Here is a 23,940-nt window from a genome sequence, read left to right as displayed (position 1 = left end):
GTGGGAGGGTGTATAATGTCTCATAAAGCCTACTCCCGGCGGTTTGGGTGTCTCACTCTGTTGGGAATTAATCAGCCTCGGTGGTGACAAATGGTTCAGATTTGTTTATAGAACCGGCTCGTGAGTTGGTGCAGGAGAAAATCTCTGCGGTTCGCTAGTATCTAGCCGTGGTATTTGTAGGTGGTAGGTCAACACTTCAGTCCCGCAAGTGAGGGGTGGTGATGGGAGGAACAGGAGGAGGCCATGCGGCCCTTGAGTCATTCGGTTAGATCACGACAGATCTGTATCTTAACTCCATTTACCCACCTTGGTTCCAATCCGTAACTCTTCATACCCATGCCGAACAAAAATCTGTCCATCTCAGTTTAGAAATTGATATTAAGCAGGGTTGCCTTAAACAGATGGGCATGAACTGGTGTAGAATTTGTTGACTCAAAACATTTGTATCTGAACTGTAGACTTATTCTGCAGGGCAAGGTAGAATGTTCCTTCTCCTCCACCTTTTATCATATACATGTCTTTTCTCGCATGTATAAATGCAATAATTGGTTTCTTAAATGTATTTAAATACTCTCCTCACCATCATAGGCAGTCCCTCGAAATCAAGGAGGACTTGCTTCCACTCAGTGAGTTCTCAGGTGACTCAACAGTCCAATACGGGAATTACAGTCTCTGTCACAGGTGGGGCAGACAGTGGTTGAGGGAAAGGGAGGTTGGGACTGGTTTGCCGCACGCTCCTTCCACTGCCTGCGTTTGGTTTCTGCATGCTCTCGGCGATGAGCACCTCGAATACTCTAGTGTGCCAGTAGTCTACCCTTTCCCTATAAAGCGGGGGAATGGAGGTAGAGCATTATTTGGGAGTGGGGGGAGGAGACGGTGTGGGGGAGAGAGAGATGAAAGACGGCCATTGCATTCCCGGGTCAAACCGCAGGCCATCTCGAGGGGATTGAAGTGTACATGAGAATTTAGTCATTCACTGCTCCATATAGGGGTGCTAACGAGGCTCTTTTTAGCTATGAGGAAAGATTGGATAGGCTGGGTTTGTTTTCTTTGGCACCGAGGAGGCTGAGGGGTAACCTGATTGAGGTGTATAATATTATGAGGGGCCTAGATAGTGGATAGGAAGGACCTATTTCCCTCAGCAGAGGGGTCAATAACCAGGGGGCATAGATTTAAAGTAATTGGTTGGATGTTGAGGGGATTTGAGAGAAATATTTTCACCCAGAGGGTGGTGAGGTCTGGAACTCGCTGCCTGAAAGGGTGGTAGAGGCAGAAACCCTCACCACATTTAAAAAGTACTTGGATGTGCACTTGAAGTGCCGTAACCTACAGGGCTACGGACCAAGCGTTGGAAAGTGGGATTAGGCTGGGTAGCTCTTTGTCGGCCGGCGCGGACACGATGGGCCGAAATGGCCTCCTTCCGTGCTGTAAATTTCTATCATTCTAAAGACATCGAGGGACAATTAAAATGACCTGCACACTCTCAACAGGATGTTGGACTGCTACACCAAGTATTTTGGCTGCTCGCTTTGTTTTTTTTTAAAAAAGCAAGTTTACCGTTTGGCTAATAATTGTTAATTTAGCTCATCGCAGCCAAGAGGCCAGGAGATTTCCTCCTGCATTGCCTTTTGCCAGTGGGCTGTTGGCATCAGCCCTGGTGCTATGATGGAGATTTCAGTGGTACTGCAGTCTGCGGAGGTGCCTCACAACACCCCCCGCGATGTCTGCGCGCCTCACATTCTGCCCTCGTGAGCATCCTTGATTATAATCGCTCAACCATCGGTGGCCGTGCCTTCAGCTGCCTGGAACTCCCTCCCGAAACCTCTCCGCCTCTCTACACCTCTCCTCCTTTTAAGACGCTCCTTAAAACCTACCTCTTTGACCAAGCTTTTGGTCACCTGAGCTAATTTCTTCTTTTGTGGCTCGGTGCCAAATTTATCTGTTTTGTCTCCCAACACTGCTGTGAAGCGCCTTGGGACCTTTTACTATGTTAAAGGTGCTATATAAATAAAAGTTGTTGTTGGTGAGCTGTGCATTGAGCTGCTTGGTTGTTTTCCTGGGTAGATGAAGACTCCCATGTTGGCAGCGATTATTCCTTGCTGGGCTTGGTCAGTGTTGCCGTGGCTCAGTGGGCAGCACCCTCGCCTCTGAGTCAGAAAGTTGTGGGTTCAAGCCCCACTCCAGGGACATAAGCACACAAATCTCGGCTGACTCTCCCAGTGCAATGCTGAGGAAGTGCTGCACTGTTGGAGGTGCCATCTTTCGGATGAGACGTTAAACCGAGGCCCCGTCTGCCCCCTCAGGTGGATGTAAAAAATCCCATGGCACTATTTGGAAGAGCAGGGGAATTTTCCCCGGTGTCCTGTCCAATATTTATCCCTCAACCAATATCACAAATAAAACTATTATTTGGAATAAGGTGGACGAATTAACTGCGCAGATAGCAGTTAATGGATATGATGTAATTGGCATCACAGAGACATGGCTCCAGGGTGACCAAGGCTGGGAACTCAATATCCAGGGTATTCAACATTTAGGAAGGATCGACTGAAAGAAAAAGGAGGTGGGGTGGCGTTGCTGGTTAAAGAAGTAATTAATGCAATAGTAAGGAAGGACATTGGCTTGGATAATGTGGAATCGGTATGGGTGGAGCTACGGAATACCAAAGGGCAGAAAACACTGGTGGGAGTTGTGTACAGGCCACCAAACTGTAGTAGTGAGGTTGGGGACAACATCAAACAAGAAATAAGGGATGTGTGCAGTAAAGGTACAGCAGTTATCATGGGCGACTTTAATTTACATATAGATATGGTAGCAATGTGGTGGAATAGGATTTCCTGGATGTATTAGGGATGGTTTTCTTGACCAATATGTCAAGGAACCAACTAGGGAGCTGGCCATCCTAGACTGGGTGATGTGTAATGAGAAGGGACTAATTAGCAATCTTGTTGTGCGCGGCCCCTTGGGGAAGAGTGACCATAATATGGTCGAATTCTTTATTAAGATGGAGAGTGATACAATTAATTCAGAAACTAGGGTCCTGAACTTAAGGAAAGCTAACTGACGGCATGAGGCATGAATTGGCTAGAATAGACTGGCAAATGATACTTAAAGGGTTGATGGTGGATAGGCAATGGCAAATATTTATAGATCACATGGATGAACTTCAACAATTGTATATCCCTGTCTGGAGTAAAAATAAAACAGGGAAGGTGGCTCAACCGTGGCCAATAAGGGAAATTAAGGATAGTGTTCGATCCAAGGAAGAGGCATATAAATTGTCCAGAAAAAGCAGCAAACCTGAGGACTGGGAGAAATTTAGAATTCAGCAGAGGAGGACAAAGGGTTTAATTAGGAGGGGGAAAATAGAGTGTGAGAGGAAGCTTGCTGGGAACATAAAAACTGACTGCAAAAGCTTCTATAGATATGTGAAGAGAAAAAGATTAGTGAAGACAAACATAGGTCCCTTGCAGTTAGACTCTGGTGTATTTATAATGGGGAACAAAGAAATGGCAGACCAATTTAACAAATACTTTGGTTCTGTCTTCACGAAGGACACCAATACCCTTCCGGATGTACCAGGGGACCGAGGGTCTAGTGAGAAGGAGGAACTGAAAGATAACCTTATTAGGTGGGAAATTGTGTTGGGGAAATTGATGGGATTGAAGGCCAATAAATCCCCGGGTTGATTGTCTGCATCCCAGAGTACTTAAGGAAGTGGCCCTAGAAATAGTGGATGCATTGGTGATCACTTTCCAACAGTCTTATCGACTCTGGATCAGTCTCTATGGACTGGAGGGTAGCTAATGTGACACCACTTTTTTTAAAAAAAAAAGGAGGGAGAGAGAAAATGGGTAATTATAGACTGGTCAGCCTGACATCAGAAGTGCGGAAAATGTTGGAATCAATTATTAAGGATGAAATAGCAGCGCATTTGGAAAGCAGTGACAGGATCGGTCCAAGTCAGCATGGATTTATGAAAGGGAAATCATGCTTGACAAATCTTGAATTTTTTGAGGATGTAACTAGTAGAGTGGACAAGGGAGAACCAGTGGATGTGGTGTATTTGGACTTTCAAAAGGCCTTTGACAAGGTCCCACATAAGAGATTGGTGTGAAAAATCAAAGCACATGGTATTGGGGGTAATGTACTGACGTGGATAGAGAACTGGTTGGCAGATAGGAAGCACAGAGTCAGAATAAACGGGTCCTTTTCAGAATGGCAGGCAATGACTAGTGGAGTGCCGCAGGGCTCAGTGCTGGGACCCCAGCTCTTTACAATATACATTAATGACTTGGATGAAGGAATTGAGTGTAATATCTCCAAGTTTGCAGATGACACTGAACTGGGTGGCGGTGTGAGCTGTGAGGAGGATGCTAAGAGGATGCATGGTGACTTGGACAGGTTAGGTGAGTGGGCAAATGCATGGAAGATGCAGTACAATGTGGATAAATGTGAGGTTATCCATTTTGGGAGCAAAAACACAAAGTCTGAATGGCGACAGATTAGGAAAAGGGGAGGTGCAACGAGACCTGGGTGTCATGGTTCATCCGTCATTGAAAGTTGGCATATAGGTACAAGCAGGCGGTGAAGAAGGCAAATGGTACATTGGCCTTCATAGCTAGGGGATTTGAGTATAGGAGCAGGGAGGTCTTACTGCAATTGTACCGGGCCTTGGTGAGGCCTCACCTGGAATATTGTGTTCAGTTTTGGTCTCCTAATCTGAGGAAGGACGTTCATGCTATTGAGGGAGTGCAGCGAAGGTTCACCAGACTGCTTCCCGGGATGGCTGAACTGTCATATGAGGAGAGACTGGATCAACTGGGCCTTTATACACTGGAGTTTAGAAGGATGAGAGGGGATCTCATAGAAACGTACAAGATTCTGACGTGACGGGACAGGTTAGATGCGGGAAGAATGTTCCCGATGTTGGGGAAGTTCAGAACCAGGGGACACGATCTTAGGATAAGGGGTAGGCCATTTAGGACTGAGATGAGGAGAAACTTCTTCACTCAGAGTTGTTAACCTGTGGAATTCCCTGCCACAGAGTTGTTGAGGCCAGTTCATTGGATATATTCAAGAGGGAGTTAGATATGGCCCTTACGGCTAAAGGGATCAAGGGGTATGGAGAGAAAGCAGGAAAGGGGTACTGAGGTGAATGATCAGCCATGATCTTATTGAATGGCGGTGCAGGCTCGAAGGGCCGAATGGCCTACTCCAGCACCTATTTTCTATGTTTCTATTACAAAAGTATTTTAGGAACCAAAACGGGCCAGTTGACCCAACAGATCTATGCCGGTGTTTATGCTCCACAGGAGTCCCCTCCCCCTCACCCCAACAACCTTTCCCTCATGTGTTTATCCAGCTTCCCCTTAAATGCAGCTACATTAGTTGCCTCAACCACTCCCTGTGGCAGCGAGTTCCACATCCTCGCCGCCCTCTGGGTGAAGAAGTTTCTCCCGAATTCCTTATTGGATTTATTAGTGATGGTCTGTAGTTCTGGTCTCGCCCGCTTGTGGAAACATCTTGTATTGCTGTCTGTGGGAGCTTGCTGTATGCAAATTGGCTGCTGCATTTCTTGCATTACAACAGTGACTACACTTTTTTAAATATAAAAATTCATTGGCTGCAAAGCACTTTGGGACAGCTTGAGGTTGTGCAAGACGCTACAGAAATGCAAGTTCTTTCTTTCATGGAGGATGGGAGTGTATGGTCGCCCATTGGGGGCAGCGATGTGGACTTTGCTTGCTGCCCGATAAGTTTATGGGCTCTGTCTCTCGTGTCTCTCTGTCTGCGCGAGGTACTGTGAATGTTTTGAGGGGTGGTGGGGGGGGGGGGGGGGGCAGTTGGTTTTGTCACTTAGTTCAAAATTCTAATCCCAACAGCGAGGACCATGGCAAGGAAAGCGAGTGTGTCCCTTTACCACTTGATTACAAATACCTTGTAGCCCATCCAGCGGTCGTGGGATTTCAATAGAATCGTCAACTGCCCTTCCGTCTGAAAGGAACGGTTGGTCGCTCCAAGAGTCCCCACTGAGACACATCCAGGGAAAAGAATGAAGCTCCAATGGGTCTTTTGTTTAATTGGGAGTTTGTATTTGAGTCTGTAAATGTTTAATAGGGCTGGGGTTAAATTGCTCTCAATTTGCATACTGATCCACTGGCAGACCTTGCTCCATTGTTCAAATCTACTATGGGAGAGACTAAACCGCCTGAAAATGGAGACCTTGCAACGTTGTACTTACAAAAAAAGAGAGAAAATGAGCACTCCCCTCTCCCTCCCCGCGATGGCCCGGGTGTTGAAGCAGTGAGTTAGCTGCCCCTTACATCATCATAGGCGGTCCCTCGGGGTGAGGCTGATTTGCTTCCACGCCAAAAAAGGACGAGTTCTCAGATGTTTCAATGAAGGACCCAAACTGCATCCTGAAGGGTGGAATTTTTTAACGTGGGGTGGCCGTTGCACACCAGCCACCACACAGGCTTGACCGAGCTAGGACTTGGTCCAGTGGCAAGGGTTAACATAGATGACTGGATACCTGGTCTGCTGCACGGACCTAGTGCGCACATGTATCAGTGTGGGGCCCTAGCACAGAAGTCGTGCCTCCCCTGGGCCCTGATCACATCCCTCTACAGGTGTGGGGGCCCCGACCTGCGAGGGAAGATCAGCGGCAGGTCGGGGTCCTAAAAGGAGTGGCGGCCATAGGCAGCGTGGAGGCCTCGACCTGCGAGGGAGACCACGATATGTGTGTGCACTAGGCATTCGGTCCGTGCAGCAGAGCCGGTCTCCAGTCGTCCGGGTTAACCCTTGCCACTGGATAAAGGCCTAGCTCGGTCAAGCCCATGTGGTGGCTGGTGTGCAACGATCACCATGTGTTTTTAAAAAAAAAAAAATCCACGCACAGGCATCGTCCACCCCTGGAGTTCAGGACTGGCACATCGAGTCCTTCATCGAAACATCTGTGAACTCTTGTGGAAGCAAGTCATCCTCGTTCGAGGGACCGCCGATGATGTACTCATAGATATCTATAGCACACAGCTCCAGTCCAGAGTGACTTAAAAGGGACAATACAGCGAGTGCAACACATTCACCACAATGATCCCGGGGCTAAAAGGGTTACATTTAAGAGAAGGGGTTTACATAGACTTGTGTTCCATTTGAGGATAGAAAATTATGGGGTTATAATTTGAGATGTTTTAAGATGATTAAAGGAGTTGATGGGGTAGATCGAGAAACTATTTCCTCTGTTGGGGGAGTCCAGAACAAGGGGGAAGATCTTTAACACCCCCCCCCCCCCCCCCCCCCCCCCCCCCCCCCCCCCCCCCCCCCCCCCCCCCCCCCCCCCCCCCCCCCCCCCCCCCCCCCCCCCCCCCCCCCCCCCCCCCAAAAAGCTATTGAGGCCTGATCTAATTCAATGGCAGAAGAGTCTAGTGGGGCCGACTGGCCGTCTCCTGTTCCTCGTGTCTCTCTCTCTCTCTCTCTCTCTCTCTCTCTCTCTCTCTCTCTCTCTCTCTCTGCCTTGTTCTGACTGGGCTGCAGTCCAGAAGCAGTGAAGTGTAAATTTGCACAAGCTATCTCTGTTCTGTGGTGTCCTTTTTTAAACAAATTCTGTTTTGGCTGTTAAATCGTACGATAGGGAAATTCAACAAAGGGGACTGTAGCTGAAGATTGCAGTTGCTTTAAAAAAAATTTAATCTAAATAAAAAAGCAAAGAAGAAAATCTGCAAATGTTGGCAATCTGCAAAAGAATGAGCAACTGCTGGAAATGCTCAGACATTGGTCAGGGTCCACGGGAAGCAGAGGCATGTTAACCTTTTGGGTCGAACAACAGTGTGCCAGGGTTGTCGACTCTTAGCCTGAGGGTGTTGTTGCTCTCTTTTGAAAGTTACTATTGAATCTGCTTCCACCGCCCTTTCAGGCAGCGCGTTCCAAATCTCTCAACAACTCTGGTTGCCTCTCTGGTAATCGTGTTTCTTGTATTACTGAGTTATTGGCTCTGGGAGTTGTTGGCTCTGGGAGTACCAAACGCAGGCATTCAACAGCAAGAACGTGCATTGATATAGTGCCTCTAACGTTTATACCCGTGGCTCTAAATATAAAATTCTTAGAGGGCTTGACAGGGTAGATGCTGAGAGGATGTTCCCCCTGGCTGGAGAAAGAAAGAAAGACTTGGATTTGTATAGCGCCTTTCATGACCACCGGACATCTCAAAGCGCTTTACAGCCAATGAAGTACTTTTTGGAGTGTAGTCACTGTTGTAATGTGGGAAACGCAGCAGCCAATTTGCGCACAGCAAGCTCCCACACACAGCAATGTGAGATTCTAGAACTGGCAGTCACGGTCTCTGGATAAGGAGTCGGCCATTTAGAACCGAGATAAGGGGTTGGTCATTTAGGACTGAGATGAGGAGAAATTTATTCACTCAGAGGGTGGTGAATCTCTGGAATTCTCTACCCCAGAGGACTGTGGAGGCACAGTTGTTGTGTATTCAGGAGTGAGATCGCTAGATTTTTGGTCACCTGGGGGGGGGGGGGGGGGGGGGGAGGGGAGAGGAGAGAGAAAGAGAGCGAAAGAGTGGAGTTGAGGTAGAAGATCAGCCATGATCTTATTGAATGGCGGAGCAGGCTCGAGGGGCCAAATGGCCGACTCCTGCTCCTATTATGAGCGGTGTAATCCGACAATAATGGGCGCACAAGGGGGAAATTAGGAGAGGTGACTAAAAGCTTAGCCAAACAACTAGGTTTTGCAGGTGGTCTTGAAGGAGGCGAGAGAGTGGCGAGGCGAGGTGGAAGAATTTAGTGAGTGAATTCCAGAGCGCAATGGTGGGGCGAAGGGATGGGGAATGAACGTTAGAAAATAATTAATTTGTGCTAGAGGATCTTTTGAGATGTCGTGAATTGGTTTAAGACACTATGCGTGCACATTTTGTATCTCCATGGTTTCTTGAAAGAATATGCTTTGCTTTCAACTACATGTCTATTCTGCATGCTTGTTCCTTACCGCTCCTGTTGGCTGGGGTCTGCAATCCCATGCAATGGGAGGGGGGGCGGGGTGTTCCTTGTGTGGGAGGCCCACCACCAACAATGAAATAAATGACCAGATAGTCTTGTTTTTAGTGATGTTGGTTGAGGGATAAATTTTGGCCCAGATACACTGGGGAGAACTCCCAGTGTTGCTCTTTGAAATAGTGCTGTGGGATCTTTTATGTCTACCTGAGAAGGACCTATTTCCCTTAGCAGAGGGGTCAATAACCAGGGGGCATAGATTTTAAAGTAATTGGTAGGAGATTTTGAGGAGAAATGTTTTCAGCCAGAGGGTGGTGGCGGTCTGGAACTCGCTGCCTGAAAGGGTGGTAGAGGCAGAAACCCTCACCACATTTTAAAAAGTACTTGGATGTGCACTTGAAGTGCCATAACCTACAGGGCTACGGACCAAGAGCTGGAAAGTGGGATTAGGCTGGATAGCTCTTGGTCGGCCAGCGCAGACACGATGGGCCGAATGGCCTCCTTCCGTGCTGTAAATTTCTATGATTTGAGGACTCCCAACATTCGAGCGTAAAACAATCCCCCTGACTAGAAACTGACAAAAACCAATGGCAAGGGAGTGAGAGTCCTGGTGTTCCACAATGCGGTGGGGACCCCTGGGGAAAGCCCCATTGTAATGAGATGCAGTTCTCACTGAGGTGACTTGGTGCTGCCTTGTCTTCACTTGCCCATCTCTGGCAAGCTGCCGGCCACACTTGCGAAGCTGAACAGCTGGTTGAAGGGTGGCACTGACGGAAGCTTATGGTAGACAACCTGCTCCCTTTAGTGTGGTGTGCGGCAGCTGGTGGGGAGGGGCGAGGGGAGGTCTGCCCAAAATGGGGCATGACGAAGCTAAGCTTATTGAAAATTTTATGTCAGCAGACCATTTGAGAATTGTTTGATGTTTTGCTACTTAAGTTGGGCCAATTTTAAAACTATTTTTGGCAACATCCCATCCGGGCGGAAGTATACTGGCTTTACCTAAAGAGTCAGCACGTCGGAGTGTGAGGATAACTTGTAGGGAGCTAAATGTTGAATGTGTTTACGGGCTAAAGCAGCACACAGTTGCCTTCTGTACTATGGGAACAAAAGGTGGCCACTCTGCCTTGGCCTACAACAGCTCCTGTACGTACACTGCACAGCTCTCTCTCTCTCTCTCTCTCTCTCTCTCTCTCCTTCCCCCGTACCCTCAGCATGTCTTGCATTATACAGAGCTAACTGACTGGCCTTGTACGCACCGTCATGTTTGAATATTGTATGTTGTCAGTGTGTTTGAACGGTGCATGATTACAGATGTGCCCCTTCCCCCCCCGGGGCAAACTTTGCATTGGATGCAGCTAATGTTGAAGTTGGATCAGAAGCCATTTTGACAGCTGTTTAACATCAAAGATTACACACGGGTTCATGTCAAGAGGGGAAGAAACAAGTGCCTTGCCAGTTGTGTCTTTTAATGAAATTTTAATAGATGTCTCTGAGCTGAAGTGTACACGAACAAGCCTTTTGAAGTATTTAGACAGACAATAATGATGCCTTCCTGTATACAAGTGCTTGTGAAATTTATGGTGTTGCGTGAGGAATGTGTTCAGCACTGCCGAAAAGTTCCACATTGACAGGAATAAAGTGTTGTAAGCCCAAGGAGCTTTGAGCTGGCTGAAGGTTTCCTCCCCCGCTGCCCATGATTTCCAAGTCAGGAACAGGGAACCCTTGAGAGAATTATTTAATCTAGCCAGGCTGTGTTATCATGCAGCCTGTAATTTGGTTATGTGACAGTGTGCGTTTAATTGGACAGCTTAGAGAATTGCATGTTTAATCAGATGGGACCAGAAGAGAGAACCGTTGACTTTGAGCACTTGCTCCAGGTTGTTCTCCAGTGCCTAGATAAAGTGTTCGGGGGGGGGGGGGGGGGGGGGCTGTGTGAAATACAATCCCAGTTCAAGGTTCCTAATTAACTAGAGCAGTCTTAACTCTCCAGTGCTGGCTTCTCTCACAGGTACCAGCAGGTGTTGGGATCCATCTACCACAGGGAGTGGTCTGTAACGTTGTCATCGGGGATGGGGTGGGGAAGATAGGGAACGAATAGATCTTTTACCCCAGTGTCTGTTTCTGCTGACTAAACCAGCGTGTTCCCATGGCAACGGGCCTTTTGCGCCTGTGCTGTAGTAAAGGACGCGAAAGCCCATTTTTGGGTAGTTTGGGTGCTGAAATGGCAAAGCAATTTCTGATGACTATGGAAGGTGTAATGTATTTGCTTCATGGGTTCTTTGCTTAAGAATTCATAACACGTTGCTATTGAGAACTAGTTGGTTTATTAACAAAGACGCTACCAGTTCATCCACTAGGCGCTCAACTGCATACCACATCATGGATGACCTAGACCCAACTGGCTGGGGTTTTATTGAGTCTTGTGAACATCATGTGACTGGCTAAGCCACTCACAATGCAACAGCTCTACAACTATTGGGGGGGGTCACACTCCAAAAGCTTTTCAGGTGCCCCCTGTTTTTTTTTCCTGAGGGTAACAAAACATACATTATAAAAGTGCCCCCTGGCTGAAAGGAGGGTGGGGGGCACTAAAACCAGCAAACTTAAACAAAATTAACGTTGTTGACATTCAAATTAAAATTTGGTTGCCGGGGGTGATGATGATGCACTCCAGTCCCTCCTGTGCCCACCTCTTGTGGAAGGCCGCGAGCGTACCAGTGGACACCGCGTGTTCCATCTCCAGGGACACCCTGGCTCGGATGTAACCATGGAAGATGGACAACAGCTCTACAATTTTTTTAGGAGACAAAATAAACATTTAAATCAAGTGCCCCCCAATCTGGGGGACACTCGATTTAAATGTTTATTTTGTCTCCTAAAAAAAAAAAGTTGTAGAGCTGTTGTCTATCTTCCACGCTTACATCCGATCTGGGGGACACTCCAAACATTTTTCAAGGCCCTTCTTTTCCTTTTTTTGGGGGGCTTTTTTTTTGGGCACTCAAATCATACATTTTGCAAGTGCCCCCTATAAAAGGGGAGAGGGACACTAAAACCGGCAATTAAAAGAAATTAAACTTTAAAACATATAAAATCAAATTAAAATTTGGTTGCTGGGGGTAATAATGCATTCCAGTCCCTCTGGCGCACACCTCTCTCGGAAGGCTGCGAGTGTACCGGTGGCAACAGCTCTACAACTCTTTTGGGGGGGGGGGGGGGGGAACAAAATAAACATTAGATCAAGTGCCCCCCAATCTGGGGGACACTCCAAAAATTTTTCAACTGCCCTTTTTTTGTTTTTTTTTTACTCTTTAATTTGACTTTTTGGGCAATAAAATCATAAATTTTGCAAGTGCCCCCTAATAAAAGGGGAGGGGGATACTAAAAACCCGGCAATTAAAACAAATTAAACTTTAAAACATAAAATCAAATTAAAATTTGGTTGCCGGGCGTGATGATGCACTCCAGTCCCTCCGGCGCCCACCTCTCGCGGAAGGCCGCGAGCGTACCGGTGGAGCAACAGTTCTACAAACCAGTGAGCATACTCTCAGGTGCACACATTACAGAAGGTGTGGGCTTTTCGCAAGGACAGGATTGGGCGTAATGCCCAGTGGCCAATATCCACAATCCCTTGAAACCCTTGCCCAACAAAAGGCTGTCACTTGTGTGTGAGGGATTAGCGCCTTGGCACTTGGTGTTACCTTTTTTTAAAATTTGTTCCGAGATGTGGGCGTCGCTGGCAAGGCCGGCATTTATTGCCCATCCCTAATTGCCCTTGAAGGTAGTGGTAAAGGACAACTGAGTGTCTCTCTGGGCCATTTTAGAGGACAGTTAAGAGACATTGCACAGAAACATAAATAGATGCAGGAGTAGGCCATTCAGCCCTTCGAGCCTGCACCTCCATTCAATAAGATCATGGCTGATCATTCACCTCAGTACCCCTTTCCTGCTTTCTCTCCATACTGCTTGATCCCTTTAGCCATAAGGGCCATATTTAACTCCCTCTTGAATATATCTAACGAACTAGCATCAACAACTCTCTGGTAGAGAATTTCACAGGTTCACAACTGAGTGAAGAAGTTTCTCCTCATCTTGGTCCTAAATGGCTTACTCCTTATCCTTAGATTGTGTCCCCTGATTCTGGACTTCCCCAACATCGGGAACATTCTTCCTGCATCTAACCTATCCAGTCCCATCAGAATTTTATATGTTTGAGATCCCCTCTCATTCTTCTAAACTCCAGTGAATACAGGCCCAGTCGATACAGTCTCTCCTCCTATGTCAGTCCTGCCAGGTGAGGCCTCACTAAGGCCCTGTACAACTGCAGTAAGACCTCCCTGCTCCTATACTCAATTCCTCTCGCTATGAAGGCCAACGTGCCATTTGCCACCTTCACTTCCTGTTGTACCTGCTTGCCAGCTTTCAATGACTGATGTACCATGACACCCAGGTGTCACTACACCTCCCCTTCTCCTAATCTGTCACCATTCAGATAATCTGCCTTTCTGTTTTTGCCACAAGTGGATAACCTCACATTTGCCCACATTATACTGCATTTGCCCACTCGCCTAACCTGTCCAAGTTGCCCTGCAACCTCTTAGCATCCTCCTCACAGCTCACACCACCACCTAGCTTAGTGTCATCTGCAAACTTGGAGATATTACACTCCATTCCTTCATGTAAATCATTGATGTATATTGTAAATTGCTGTGGGTCTGGAGTCACATATAGGTCCAGAGCAGGTATGGGCGGCAGATTTCCTTCCCTAAAGGACATTAGTGAACCAGATGGGTTTTATTATGGAGATCGCTAACTCGGAAATGATTTGAGGGGGGGGCAGGGAGCCTCTTCCCTGTATGGATCAGTTCCCCACTGGGATGTGCACGTGCCAACCTGAGCTATTCGGACCTTCCTTGCTGGGCCTGAGATATTAAATGTTGGAACGGGACGAGGCCATTGGGCCTGTCTCAACTACTCGCCCATTTTTTGTTGGTTGTGGCAGCTTGATGTTGCAACCGTAAATCCCAGCCGTTTCGTTATTCATTCCTGGGACGTGGGCATCGTTGGCAAGGTCGGCATTTATTGTCCATCCCTAATTGCCCTTGAGAAGATGGTGGTGAGCCGCCGCCTTGAACCGCTGCAGTCCGTGTGGTGAAGGTGCTCCAACAGTGCTATTAGAGAGGGAGTTCCAGGATTTTGATCCAGCGACGATAATGGAATGGCCGATATATTTCCAAGTTAATATGGTGTGTGACTCTGAGGGGAACGTGGAGGTGTGGTGTTCCCATGCGCCTGCTGCCCTTGTCCTTCTAGGTGGTAGAGGTCGCGGGTTTGGGAGGTGCTCTCCATAGCATACGTTAAATACGCAAAGTAACGGTGTATGTCTCTCTCTCTGGAGTACATGCATTTACTTTGCATTCAGGGCCTTCTGGGACAGTGTGTTTTACTTTCCCTCAAACTTGTGTGAAGAGAACTTTCTCAAATATTAATCAACTTTTTGTTGTTTTTTTCTCTCCTCAGACTGAGATTGCGAAAAGGCTAAACACAATCTTGGCACAAATCATGCCTTTCCTCTCTCAAGAGGTAAGTGATCCTGTTCAATCCTCCAGTTATTGCTATTTAATACCACGCAAGATTAGAAGCTTAAGATGTTCCTCCGTGCTCAGTTTGGATACTGTATGTGTACCTTGCCCCTTGTCTCAAGTGTCAGCTGTGGCTCAGTGGGCAGCACTCTCACCTCTGAGTCAGAAGGCTGTGCGCTCAGGTCCCACTCCAGGAACTTGAGCTCATAAATCTAGGCTGACACTCCCAGTGCAGTGCTGAGGGAGTGTTACACTGTCGGAGGTGCCGTCTTTCGGATGAGACGTTAAACCAAGGCCCCGTCTGCACTCTCTGTTGGACGTAAAAGATCCCATGGCGTTATTTCGAAGAAGAGCAGGGGAGTTAGCCCCGGTGTCCTGGGGCCAATATTTATCCCTCAATCAACATCACTTTAAAAACACAGATGATCTGGCCATTATCACCTTGCTGTTTGTGGGAGCTTGCTGTGCACAAATTGGCTGCTGTGTTTCCCACATTACAACAGTGACTACACTCCAAAAGCACTTCGAAATGTCCAGTGGCCGTGAAAGGTGCTATATAAATGCAAGTCTTTTTTCTTTAACTACATTTTGGAACAGGAGTAGGCCATTGGGCCACTCAACTGCTTGGGCATTTTTGTTGGTTACAGCAGCTTATGGGGTTTGGTAGCACAGTGGTTATGTTACGGGACCAGTAATCCAGAAGCCTGGACTAATGATCAGTTCAAATCCTACCACGGCAGCTGTGGAATTTAAATTGAATTAATTAAAGTAATTGTGGGATTAAAAAGCTGGTATCCATAATGATGATCATAAAACTATCGTTTAAAAACCAATCTGGTTCACTAATGTCCTTTAGGGAAGGAAATCTGCTGCCCTTACCCGGTCTGGCCTATATGTGACTCCAGACCCACAGCAATGTGGTTGACTCTTAACTGCCCTCTGAAATGGCCCAGCGAGCTGATGAAGGTGGTAAGATGCAGAGACGATCAATGATTTGAAAAGGAAATTGGAGAGGCACATGAAGGGAATAAACTTGCGGGACTCCGGGGATAGAGCGGAGGAATGGGTTGCTCTACAGAGAGCCAGCATGGACTCGATGGGCCGCAATGACACTCTGACTCATTTACCTGCCTGTGATCCTGATCCCTTGCCCAACAGAAATCAATCGATCTCCGTCCAAATCATTTTATTTGACCGTTTGCCGGAGTGAGTTCCAGATTGCCACAACCCATTGTGTGGCATACAGAGCTTCCAGATTTCACTCCTCATAGAGCGGTTACAGCACAGGAGGTCATTCCTGTCCAGACCGTGCTGACCCTCCGCTAGTCCCATTCGCCCACCCTTTCCCTGTGGCCCTGCAAATCCTTTTCCTTCAGGTTTATTATTTTATTCGTTCCTGGTATGTGGGCGTTGCCGGCAAGGCTGGCATTAATTGCCCCTCGAAGGTGGTGGTGAGCCACCGCCTTGAACCGCTGCAGTCCGTGTGGTGAAGGTGCTCCCACAGTGCTAACTTTGTCGCAGTAGTTTGGTACAAGGGAGTGTTTCGCTGGGCCATTTCAGAGGGAAGTTAAGTGTCAACCACATTACTGTGGGTCTGGAGTCACACATAGGCCCAGACCGGGTAAGGGCGGCAGATTTCCTTCCCTGAAGGACATCAGTGAACCAGATGGGTTTTTACGACAATCCGGTAGTTTCATGGTCACCATTACAGACACTATTTAACTGAATGTAAATTTCTGATACTTCAAAAAGACTTGCCACCCAAGTTTGCAGGGTCAGAAACATTCGGAATGTTCCAAGTTACATTTGCTAAGATGGGTGGTGTCCATCTGTGCAGCCATAGGAGGCTCGTGGGTGAAACGTATAAAGATTCTGAGGGGGTTTGACAGGGTAGATGCAGAGAGGATGTTTCCCTCGTGGGGCAATCTGGAACTAGGGGGCATAGTTTCAGAATAAGGGGTCGACCATTTTAAAACTAAAATGAGGAATTTCTTCTGAGGGTGGTGAATCTTTGGAACTCTGCCCCAGAGGGCTGTGGAGGCTGGGTCACTGAATATATTTAAGGTGGAGATAGTCAGATTTTTGAGCGATAAGGGAGTAAAGGGATATGGTGAGTGGGCGGGGAAGTGGAGCTGAGCCCAAGATTCGATCAGATTATATTGAATGGTGGAGCAGTCTCGAGGGGCCAAATGGCTGACTCCTGCTCCTATTTCTTATGTTCTCGATCTTGTGTTGGTTTCCAAGTACTTCAGCGTGTTCAGCGCAGCACGTGGAACTTCAGTTGCCTTTTGAGGGTTGAACATTTTTTAAGCAGTAGTTTGTTCTGGTTGTCTTGCAATTCTTTGCTGCGCATTAATTGCTGATCAGTTTGTTAATGTCTCCCCCCACAGCACCAGCAGCAAGTGGCACAGGCTGTCGAGCGTGCCAAGCAGGTGACTATGACTGAGTTGAATTCGATCATCGGGGTACGTGGTGTTCCCAATCTGCCTCTCACAGTGTGTACACCCTCTTCTTATTACTTGACACTGTTTGCGAATGAACTTTACAGTCTCCGTTCTGAAAGGACGGTGGCACTTTAACAAAGGCGATCTTTAACCAGCATAAAGACCTGAACCACACAATTCCTCTCCGCCGGCGGTAATCGTCAGTGCAGCTTATCGGCGCCAAAACAATTGGCCGCGGTGTCGCTCTGTTCAACAGGAGCCTCCCGGTTAAGTTGCCCATTGAACAGAAAAAGTGTTTTTTTTAAAAAAAACCTTTTATTTTTGCGGCAGCTTGTTGCAGTCATTTCTAGGGGTACTTTCCACATGAACATTTGAGCTGTGCGTTAACCGGGGAACGGCACACTGACCACACGTGGCCCGTTGTATGTTAGAATCACCGCTATTGTCACTAAACAGGCTCACCTCCTCTGACCTCCCGCCGCTTGAGTTCACGGTGTCTCCAGCCATGCTGCAATATCCCAAGTGGAATCGAGCCCCCCCAACCAGCCAAACACACGGTAAAAATGAGAACTCTCCACCCATGTGTTGTAAAGGGTGTTTGACCTCCTCACGAATCACTATCTCAACATGTACTTAACGTGTAGAAGCTCTATTGCGATGGTTGCTGCAGGCACGCCTTTGTACAAAATTCAGCATCGGCGTTAGACAGAGTGCATTTTGTCAATGCTACTCAAAGTTGTGGGGTGGTGTTTGACTCCATTTCTGTATTAAAAACATAAATCTGAGCAGGAGTCGGCCGTACGGCCCTTCGAGCCTGCTCCGCCATTCAGTGAGATCGTGGCTGATCTTCGACCTTAGCACTTTTCTGCACTATCCCCATATCGCTTAATTCCCAAAAATCTATTGATCTCTGTCTTGAATACACAACGACTGAGCCTCCACAGCCCTCTGGGGTAGAGAATTCCAAAGATTCACCACCCTCTGAGTGAAGAAATTTCTCCTCATCTGGCCGACCCCTTATTCTGAGACTGTGACCCCTGGTTCTAGACTCTCCAGCCAGGGGAAACATCCTCCCTGCATCTACCCTGTCGAGCCTATAAGAATTTTATATGTTTCAATTCGATCATCTCTCATTCTTCTAAACTCTTGAGAATATCGGCCTAGTCTACTCAATCTCTCCTCCACTGAAGTAGATTTTAGGAATGTTTAATGAAAATCATGGGGAGCTTCTCTTCTCCTTCCCCACCCCCTCAAATAAAAAAATGATGGGCCTTATGTTCCGTTTCTTTGGAAGATGTCTGAGCTTAAAGCAGGACTTTGAAAGATTCATCACAAAATCCTTCAGGAATGGAGTGTGACTCTAATTTCAATCTCTCTCTCTCTCTCTCTCTCTCTCTCTCTCACCCCGGGAGTACAGAGGTGTGGTCATCAGTAAAGTTGGATGGCATTTTAATCTTCAATCCCTCTCGGCAACTGTGGGGGGGAAAAAATACTGACCAATGGTGCTTGTTTTTGGTCTATCCACCACATTTGTTTGCTGAGTGTTTTGTCATCCATGATCTCATTAAATGACAGAGCAGGCTCGAGGAGCCAAATGGCCTCCTACTGCTCCTGCTCCTCCTATTTTTTATGTCCTGCTGGGTGAAGCTTGGGTTGTGGGGATGACAGTAATTGGGAGATGAATGCTGGGTATCGCAGCAAGGGAGCATCAGTGCAATCATAGAAAAATTACCACACAGAAGGTGGCCATTCGGCCCATCGTGTCCGCTCCGGCTGACCAAGAGCCACCCAGCCTAATCCCACCTACCAGCACTAGGTCCGTAGCCCTGTAGGTTACGGCATTTCAGGTGCACATCCAAGTACCGTTTAAATGTGGTGAGGGTTTCTGCCTCTATCACCCTTTCAGACGGTGAGCTCCAGACCCCACCCACCCTCTGGGTGAAAACATTTCCCCTCAAATCTCCTCCTAAACCTCCTACCAATTACTTTAAATCAGTGCCCCTGGTTGTTGACCCCTCTGCTAAGTGAAACGGGGTCCTGTTGGCCTTCATAGCGAGGGGATTTGAATACAGGGGCAGGGAGGTGTTGCTACAGTTGTACAGGGCCTTGGTGAGGCCACACCTGGAGTATTGTGTACAGTTTTGGTCTCCTAACTTGAGGAAGGACATTCTTGCTATTGAGGGAGTGCAGCGAAGGTTCACCAGACTGATTCCCGGGATGGCGGGACTGACCTATCAAGAAAGATTGGATCAATTGGGCTTGTATTCACTGGAGTTCAGAAGAATGAGAGGGGACCTCATAGAAACGTTTAAAATTCTGACGGGTTTAGACAGGTTAGATGCAGAAAGAATGTTCCCAATGTTGGGGAGGTCCAGAACCAGGGGTCACAGTCTGAGGATAAGGGGTAAGCCATTTAGGACCGAGATGAGGAGAAACTTCTTCACCCAGAGAGTGGTGAACCTGTGGAATTCTCTACCACAGAAAGTAGTTGAGGCCAATTCACTAAATATATTCAAAAGGGAGTTAGATGAAGTCCTTACTACTCGGGGGATCAAGGGTTATGGCGAGAAAGCAGGAAGGGGGTACTGAAGTTTCATGTTCAGCCATGAACTCATTGAATGGCGGTGCAGGCTAGAAGGGCTGAATGGCCTGCTCCTGCACCTATTTTCTATGTTTCTATGTTTCTATGTTTCTATCCACTCTATCTGGGCCCCTCATAATTTTATACACCTCAATTAGGTCTTCTCTCAGCCTCCTCTGTTCCAAGGAAAACAACCCCAATGGTTCCCCCCTCAGCCGTCTGGCCGCCCAACACCAAGTTCAACCCAGCGCTGGGGCAGGTTTACAACTCCCGAGTTTAGCAGCATGCATTGGGGGTCATTGCCCAAAGCTGGTGAAACTCGCACCTCCCTTACAGTTTGCGGAGACGGAGATTATTGGTGGGGGTAGGGGGGAAGATGCCGCTCGGGCCTTGCCTTAAAGACCCTGCCACTTCATTTTGTTATCGGTAGTCTGGTGCCTTTGTTAAAGAGATGCGATTCGCCCTCCTCTCAAGCTGTGACTGCACCATTGGCTCTGACAATGTTATTTTGATGAAAGTTGCTGTAAGAATTAATTGGGTTAAATTAGTGTTTAGCACGTCCAATTACTGGTTTGGATGGTGTGTGACAGTGATGCGATTGGAGGGATTTGACATGAAAGGGACTCTGTCTGTCACCAAGATGATCTGGAGGTGGGGGGGGGGGGGGGCGCGCGAGGGGCATGTGTTTAAAAAAAATAAATGCCATGATCCACTGAGCATTGGAGATTTGTGCAAGGTTGGTAATTGGGAAAGGAGACAATCTTTCTTCAAATGCATTTAGCCTGCGTGGAAGGTTTAATGACACATGTGCTTCGTTGTAGCCTTTCGTCCAGAAGTGTAAATTGATCAACTGCCTTAAAGATTCCTTTTCCGATTCCTGAAGATGAGGGGATCGATGCCCTCTGGTCTTCCTGGTGCGCTCTTAATGCCTTTTTTTTTTAAAAAAGGTTTTTTTTTCTTCTCCCTGTAGTAGCAAGCTGTGTAGGAGGCTGAAGAATGAAGAAGTCATGGTTTGATTAGCCTGCTCTTTAAGCGCTAGTTGTGAGGCCAAGAGGCGGGTCGCAACAGCTGGAGGCAGATATTGGAATTCAATTAAGGCAAATGAGTTAGGCCTGTGACCCCCATTTTAGAGGTAATTGCTTCCTCGAGACTGACTGAATATAACTGTTGGGCTGTCATTAAGCAGGCAGCCAATCAATCAGCTTGTGTGATGAACCGTTGCAAGGCTGGAATTATGGGCAATCAAGGAGCACCTCGACTGTGGCTCTGCGCTTGACGGCACACATTCACAGAGCTGAGCCGTTCAGGCGTGGGTTCCTTTCTTCTTGTAAAAGAGAGCGGAGACTTCATGGGGTGAGGGGGGATGGCTAACAGGGTCTGCCCATCCGCCGCCCCCCACAAGTGGCCTCGCTTTAAAATCCCAGCGTTAATCGCAAGCCAATCCCGTCAGTCAGCCCCGCAGGGTGTGCTTTGTCCGACCACGGATGCTAATGATCGGGAGTGTTCCATTGGAGGGCCACTGTTTAAAATTGTGGCTATTGATTCGCGGGAACTTGGTCCTGACATTAGACCTGTGAATCACTGGGATGGGAAACGGTTTTGTGCGCCTCGCGACTGTGTTTCTGGCTGTTGGTCCCCGTTTCTTCCCTCCCCACAATCAGGAGAGCTTTCCTAGAGTAGGCCGCTAGTCGTGTTTGGAAGAGGAGGAAGTGTTTGTGATGTTTTTGTACCACAGACGTCACTTGTGAATTTGAGGCTGTGTGTGTGTGTGTTGCCATTTTGAATCCACTTTATTTATTTTTTATTACCTCTCTGCCCGTCTTCCAACCTCTTACTTTGAGGGTGTGATTTATTTCTCGGATGAAATATGCAAGCACCATTGGCCCTCGGAATAATCTGCTTTATATAGCTCTGTGCGTTCTCGCTTTGGGTCAGGAGACTGCAGTGTAAACCTTTCTTTGGCAGGAGTGATGGAAAATGTACGGGAGTAAAAAGTAGCGATATTTTGGATGATGGTATTTGCCATTTATTTTTTACGACCGTGCTATTAAATGTATTTTTTTTTTTAAACGTCTCGCTGTGTTTACAGATCTTTGACCTGTTTGCATCGCTGGGTCACTGACTGTGTCTCTCAGTCTCTCTCAGTTCTGCAAGGTCACACAGTACCTCGTCTCTGGTGGAGACGCTACTGTGCGAAGGAGGTTTGACTCTTGTTTCTGGAACTTGTTAAAGAGTAAAAATGCTCATAGCTGATAAGTAACGACAGTGCAGACATAAACAGTCTGGACAAATTGTCCTCTCGTGTCTTTCTTTTTATTTGTTTCTAGCTCCCTCATTTAATCTTCAACCAGAGAAATTCTCGACAATTTTCCAGCCGGACAAACGGGCATGAATTTTCATCGCTTCTTCACGGGTCACCTCCCAATTCTACGGTTCACTGATTCCCGTCGCCTGACTGACAACCTGCTCAAAATCCATTGTTGCCTTGAGGCGCTGTTTTGTTTTTTTTTCCCCCCCCCCCTCTGTCTCCCTGGTTGCCGTTGCCAATGGTTGGGGCCAGTTTAAACAAATCTTCACTTTCCTCATCTCTGTCTGCAGACCGAGCGGCCAACTCTATACCCGTTTCCAAATCTCTTTCATATAGGAACATAGACAGATGCGCTGGAGGGGCAGTGCTGAAGGAGCGGCGCCCTGTTGGAGGGGCAGCGCTGAAGGAGCGCCGCCCTGTTGGAGGGGCCTTGATGAGGGAGAGTTGACGCCTCTGAATGTATCCTGGGACGTATCGTCGCATGACCGTCCCGCCATTGGTTTCTCTACCCATCCATCCTCGCGTCCCACAGCCAATCCGAAACCGGCTCCTTTACCCCGATTGGATGATTCTTGACTCATAAACAACCTTTCCCCTCCTGCGCACTCCCCCCCCTCCCCCCCGCCAAATCTCCGACATTTTCTTAACTCTAGCAAAAATGTTCGCAGAAAATGAACAATGTTTTGTTTTTTCGTGCCCTTATAGATTTTCTCCAGGGTTGACGTGTCACGGAGATTAATCTTTAATTCCCGGAGACTCCGACGATGCTGGCGGGTTGGGAACTTCCTCGGGCCAGTTGTCTGTGTCGATAGCCGAGCCCTGCGTGTCTGTTGTTGGTTTGCTCCCTGCGCTGAGGCTGCTGTCTGTAATCTGGGGCACGGTTCCCATCCGACAGGAAAACACCTGTTGGGTTTGCAGAGACCCCTTGTCGCATTTTGCCCTTCAAAAAGAAATAGTTAAAGAGGGTGGTAAAAGATCAGAGGCCGAGGGAAACGCTGGCAGACCTCCGGCAAATTGAAGACAGATGCTGGTAATTTGTGTCGGTTAATGAGCAAGCACAGGGCTGTGTGGACTGACTGCTCTCGACTGCGGTGTGGGATGGGTTCATGGGCTGGTTGGCTCACACAGCCAGCCACAGTAGATTAAAGTATTGACGTTGGGAAACTGAGAGGGAAGCCTGTTGCTGTACAAAGCTTGTCATCTTGCATGGAATTTTCAGAACTTGTACTTTTCAGTAATTTAGACCATGTGGTGGTTTTGTTTACACCGTGTGTTTTGAATTTGAATTGTTGTAATATAACCACAATCTCTCTCTTTCTTTTTCTCTGCCCTTCTGCTCCCGCAAGTGCCAGATCATGCGGGGGCTGCCCCAGATTAGCCCCTCGCTGTCGGCAGGCCAGGGCAGTACAAGGTCAGCATGGGACTAACCTGCTCTCCCGCCCCATCTTCTCCATGCCAGAACGCTCCAGCATCGGGAGTGGGTGGGTGGGGCGACCACCTGATTGGGAGGAGGAACGCTGGGGGAAGACGGGTGGAGGGGAAGGGGGAGGTGGGGTGTTGAGGCACCTCCTGATCGGGAGGAGGAACGCTATCTGCTCTTTATTTCCTTCTGTGCACTGTTTCGGTCTCCTTACCCAAGGAAGGATATACTTCCCTCGAAGGGAGTGGTGGCAACGAAGGTTCACTAGGTTGACTCCTGAGATGAGAGGGTTGTCTTGTGAGGAGAGATTGGGCCTACGCTCTCGAGTTTAGAAGAATGAGAGGTGATCTCATTGAAACATAAGATTGTGAGGGGCTTGACAGGGCAGATGCAGGGAGGATGTTTCCCCCGGGCTGGGGAGTCTAGAACCAGGGGTCACAGTCTCAGAATAAGGGGTCAGCCATTTAGGACTGAGATGAGGCGAAATTTCTTCACTCTGAGCATGGTGAATCTTTGGAATTCTCTACCCCAGTATATTCAAGACTTGAGATCGATCGATTTTTGGGCACTAAAGTAACCCAGGGATGGAGCGGGGAAGTGGAGTTG

The 23,940-nt window shown here is 47.8% G+C and overlaps 1 protein-coding gene across 11 annotated transcripts in view; it reads left to right on the top strand.

Moving 5' to 3' along the window:
- Nucleotides 1-23,940, top strand: part of LOC139227639 (transducin-like enhancer protein 3) — a 111,383-nt gene that overhangs the window by 26,406 nt on the left and 61,037 nt on the right. For 6 of the 11 annotated variants that reach the window (XM_070858553.1, XM_070858548.1, XM_070858544.1 and 3 more), the window contains exons 5-6: nucleotides 14,520-14,582; nucleotides 16,972-17,076. In XM_070858553.1, the coding sequence (XP_070714654.1) occupies nucleotides 14,520-14,582; nucleotides 16,972-17,076 (168 nt within the window). Of the gene's footprint in view, nucleotides 1-14,519; nucleotides 14,583-16,971; nucleotides 17,077-20,624; nucleotides 20,739-23,940 lie in introns of those variants that run through there. The other 5 variants (XM_070858551.1, XM_070858550.1, XM_070858549.1 and 2 more) reach the window with 2 other exon arrangements.

This window comes from Pristiophorus japonicus, chromosome 17 (genome assembly GCF_044704955.1).
Source record: "Pristiophorus japonicus isolate sPriJap1 chromosome 17, sPriJap1.hap1, whole genome shotgun sequence".
Taxonomy (NCBI): domain Eukaryota; kingdom Metazoa; phylum Chordata; class Chondrichthyes; family Pristiophoridae; genus Pristiophorus; species Pristiophorus japonicus.
This window is presented reverse-complemented; position numbering and strand designations above follow the sequence as displayed.